At 49.4% G+C, this 4695-nt stretch overlaps 1 protein-coding gene across 1 annotated transcript; it reads left to right on the plus strand.

Annotated features, from left to right (window-relative positions):
• Positions 1-712: 712 nt before the first annotated feature.
• Positions 713-4439, plus strand: Gdf10 (growth differentiation factor 10; the record flags this gene model as incomplete). Its single annotated transcript, XM_008826615.1, has 2 exons — positions 713-1641; positions 3423-4439. Coding segments are annotated over 2 exons (1121 nt in total), but the record flags the coding sequence as incomplete, so codon positions are not given.
• Between the last annotated feature and the right edge of the window lie 256 nt (positions 4440-4695).

Genomic DNA, 4695 nt, shown 5'->3' on the forward strand with positions numbered 1-4695 from the left:
AGGACAGCTGGGGCTACAGGAGACCCTGTCTCAAAAAGACAAAAAAAAAGTCCTAGGACAAAACAGACTGGCTGTGCTCTTAACTCTAGATTGCCTTAAAAGGTGCTAAGAATGCAGCAACAAATATGAAGTTCTCCGTAATCCACCTCATTTAGAAGAATGATCACATTTAACAGAAGTCACATTTTATTTAAAAACATTTAAAAACTGGCTGCATAGACTAGAGTGCTAGGCAAATACTGGAGGGGCAGCAGCCTTGAGGCAAGCCTTGGATCTAACCCAAACCAACATGACCTCTTAATGAAGGTGTCAGTGACACTGAAGCCTTTGTTTTTTGAGAAGTAGCTGGGAGGGCAAGGAGGAAACAGCAGGAGCTTTAGTGTTCAGCAGACCTGAACATCACTCTCCCTTTCTTCCACTTCCCTGTTTCTCTTTTTCTCTCCCTCCCTCCCTTCTTCCCTACCCCTTCTAGCTTTATCCTTTCAATAGGATAGTGACATTCCCAGACCCCTGACTTTTAATTGCACAAGTTCTTTAAGGGTAACAGGATGCCCCCATCTGTTTAATGTGAGGACTGCAGGAGATGAGGATGTGGGCCCTGCCTTGAAGTTCTAGGTCGGACAGAATTCTTCTGCCCTTCCAGACCTGGGCAGAGGCAGGAACAGGTGCACTTCATAGAGCCTAACAGGTTGTGGTTTGTCCTCCCTCGTAGAAGTGGTCGACACCAAGGCCGTGTATTTCTTCAACTTGACTTCCATGCAGGATTCGGAAATGATCCTCACAGCTACCTTCCATTTCTACTCAGAGCCCCCACGGTGGCCCCGGGCACGTGAGGTGCCCTGCAAGCCCCGAGCCAAGAATGCGTCATGCCGGTTGCTGACTCCGGGTCCACCAGTGCGCTTGCACCTGGTCTTCCGAAGCCTCTCCCAGAACACAGCTACCCAGGGGCTGCTCCGAGGAGCCATGGCTCTGGCGCCCCCACCACGGGGCCTGTGGCAAGCCAAGGACATCTCGTCCATTGTCAAGGCGGCCCGCAGGGATGGAGAGCTGCTCCTCTCTGTCCAGGTTGATTCTGGGGAGAAGGACCCTGGGGTACCCAGGCCAGGCCCCCATGCACCCTATATCCTTGTCTATGCCAATGACCTGGCCATCTCAGAGCCCAACAGCGTGGCAGTGACGCTGCAGAGGTATGACCCTTTCCCAGCTGGAGACCTCGAGCCCCGCGCTGCCCCCAACAGCTCAGCGGACCCCCGTGTGCGCCGGGCAGCACAGGCCTCTGCGCCCATGCATGACAACGAACTGCCAGGGCTGGACGAGAGGCCCGCACATGCCCCACACACCCAGCACTATCACAAGCATGAGTTCTGGCCCAGTCCATTCCGGGCACTGAAACCCCGCACCGGGCGCAAGGACCGCAGGAAGAAGGGCCAGGATGCATTCAGCACCTCCTCACAGGTACTGGACTTCGATGAGAAGACAATGCAGAAAGCCCGGAGGAGGCAATGGGATGAACCACGGGTCTGCTCCCGGAGGTACCTGAAGGTGGACTTTGCAGACATCGGGTGGAATGAATGGATCCTATCACCCAAATCCTTTGACGCCTATTACTGCGCAGGGGCCTGCGAGTTCCCCATGCCCAAGGTACCACCACTGTGTGCTGCTCTTGTCTAATCCCAGCTGTGCTCTGTTCCTGTTGACCAGTCCTCTGCCTGCCTGACCTCTGTTTCATTATCTACAAAACAGATGTTACATCTGTCCACAGAGGCAGATAAGAGTAGACAGGGGGCATCCCCACAGCCTGCTATGATGTATTTGGTTTGACCATGCTTTAGAAAATGTTGATTTGTTTTTCTGAAACAGATTTTCTCCATGCACTCCAGGCTGGCCTCAATCCTCTTATCTCAGCCTCCCAATTTCTGGGATTAAAGGAATGCACCTGTTTTAAATTGGGACTTTTTAAAAAAAATTTAGAGTATCTCTTTGTAAAAGCAGGAGGGTATTCCCACATAGCAGCCATCTTTAGAGGTTGAGTCAGTGCTGCCTCCCTGTGGACAGGGTAGGTCTCCAAAGTTCCCTCGACCAGTGATCTGTCTGTTCCTGGCCTAGACCCCAAAGCACTGGGTCTGTGAATACCCTGCTGTTGGTCTTGCTAGCTCTCCCAGTGTGGGCTCCCCCTGGTTCAGAGTGTTCACAGCCCGGCCAACCCTCATAGTGCACAGCAGTCTGCAATATGCACAGCCCTGGACTGTTTCATTTTGCTGGCCGTGGATTTTCAGATTTTCATCTTCTTGCAGGCTGAGTTGACTCCCTCCATCTATTATCCTGCAGCCTATGCACAGTGAGCTGTCCATGCCAACCCTCCACATTCACAGGCGTCCCCCTGCTTAGTTAGTTCTGCAGAGCCCCCCATGCTGTGTCCTCCAATAAAGAAAGTCAGTACCTAAATCCAATTTGAACTTTAATGAACAGGCCACGTGGGAAAGCTCAGGCCCATATGTGGGGCTATATAATCTCTGACTGGAATTAAGGGACTTCTCCTCAAAGCCGTGCATGCACAAGAGAAAGGAAGAGAGGTGCCTGGCAAAGAGACATGATCTGCTGGAAGGGCTCTGTATGGGCCTGGGGCAGGTGCTAGACCAGGGCTCTGCAGGCTCATAGCTGCTTGCTTTATCAGCCTGGCTTGCTGCCTCCCCACCTTCCAGAGCACAAGCTGAAACCCCTATGTGCAGGCGGCCCATGCCTTTCTTTTGCTGCCCTTCCTTCTCCCCAACAATAGAAGGTTTCCTTATTAGCTGCATCTGTTTGGCCAGTCTTGAGTTGAAGTCCACAACTTGGCTGTTAATGTTCATCTTGTCAGAGATGGCCACTTCCTAACGAAGGCATCTTGGTCATGTTATTTAGTCATTTTAAGCCGAGGTATTGGCACTAGTAAAATGAAGGTCATGTTGTCCGTATACTTTAATAAGATGTCAAAACAAGTTGACTGTAATGTTGCATCTATCACCCCAGGTCAGACACATGTTGAAACGTCAGTCTCGGACCACACCAAGCATATCATTTTAATTTCAGTCACAGGATCGCTCTGGAGGGATACCTGTTGGTTGAGACATGGTCCTCAGCTTTGCCTCTCAACAGTCTCTGTCCAGTTCCAGGTGCTCCTAAGGGTTATGTGACATGCAGGCGCCCCCAAGTGGCCAGTGCCTTATAGCAGATGTGCCACCCCTTGGAGGCTGGAGTGGATGGTCAGGCCTAGGGCCTCTTGTAGACCTCAGCCTGGAACTAAGTCTTTAACTGATTTCAAAGGAAATATGTGCTCTGCCCTAGGCAGTAGGTTTTTCCTCCAGGCCACCATTTGCACCGTTTGTTCAAGGAATGACAGCACATCACGTGCTCTGAGCTAACTGTCCTTTCTCATCCTGCAGATTGTCCGCCCATCCAATCACGCCACCATCCAGAGCATCGTCAGGGCTGTGGGCATTGTCCCTGGCATTCCAGAGCCCTGTTGTGTTCCAGACAAGATGAACTCCCTCGGAGTCCTTTTCTTGGATGAGAACCGGAATGTGGTTTTGAAAGTGTACCCTAACATGTCTGTAGAGACCTGTGCTTGTCGGTAAGACGGCTCCAGGCTGGAAGGCAGTCATGCCCCATCCCTTCCCTAAAAAATGGCATTCTTGGGGCCAGGGCTTGACTGGGGGCAGTTCCAGATACAGGGCAGAGTTTGCAGGCAGTCCTGCTGGGACCTAGAAAGATCTATCAGGACTTCATGCTGGAAGCTGCCCTTACTAGTGACAGCTCTGTAAATGTTTGAGTTCCAGAAGGAATCTGGAATTAGCCCTGGTCTCAATGTTGCCTATCAGCCCTGCCAGTATTTCCAAGGCCTGGAAATAGGACGTGTCCACAGTATCGCCTGCGTGTGTTCATCATCTCAAAACCTGAGAAGACTATGCAAATCTTATGGTGCTCACCTCCGTCACAGTTTAAATGCTCATTAAAAAACCCTCAAGCTGCCTACTGGAAACAGGGCCTCAATCATGGCATAAATGGGTACTTTCTCTTACATTTCACTGCAAATGTTTTTATACATACAATATGCACATGTAACTGATGTTGGTTTCTTTCCTTTAATATATATTTTATTTTAAGACAAAAAGGAGAAAGTTGACCCCATTCCCCACAGACATAATCATGCTGGTTAGATGTGGGTTGTTTAAACATGCATACAGAAATAACACATACAGTAATAAGTAATATGTTGGAATACTAAAAAAATAACCAAGATTTTATATTTTTGTAAGTTATACTTTGTATACTCTAGATGGTGTGTTTTGTGTGTTTATGAAAAGCTAATAAATTAAAGGTATAGAATCTGGAAAAACTGGATGTCAGATACTCCAAAATATCCATTGCTCCCTACTTAGCCATAAATAAAACATATTGGTAACTGCTGAGTGTACAACATCTTTTAGGACTGGCAGAGGTCCTCCAAGTCATCCGCATATTCTCTTCCAAACTCCAGAAGCCTGGCTGCTTTCCAGAATCCTGCCAAGCCCTCTGTCCTATAAATCCCCACCCTCACTGGCAGCAAAATGGGACATGGTCCAGGAAGGCACAGTTGGTGCCTGGAGTTTCCTCATATCCCTAGCTTTGATTGATTGGGAGGTGTCTGTGGCAGCCTTTGTCTTTAGAGACAGGAAG

Source organism: Nannospalax galili, unplaced genomic scaffold (genome assembly GCF_000622305.1).
Source record: "Nannospalax galili isolate Female #2095 unplaced genomic scaffold, S.galili_v1.0 C50107685, whole genome shotgun sequence".
Lineage (NCBI taxonomy): Eukaryota > Metazoa > Chordata > Mammalia > Rodentia > Spalacidae > Nannospalax > Nannospalax galili.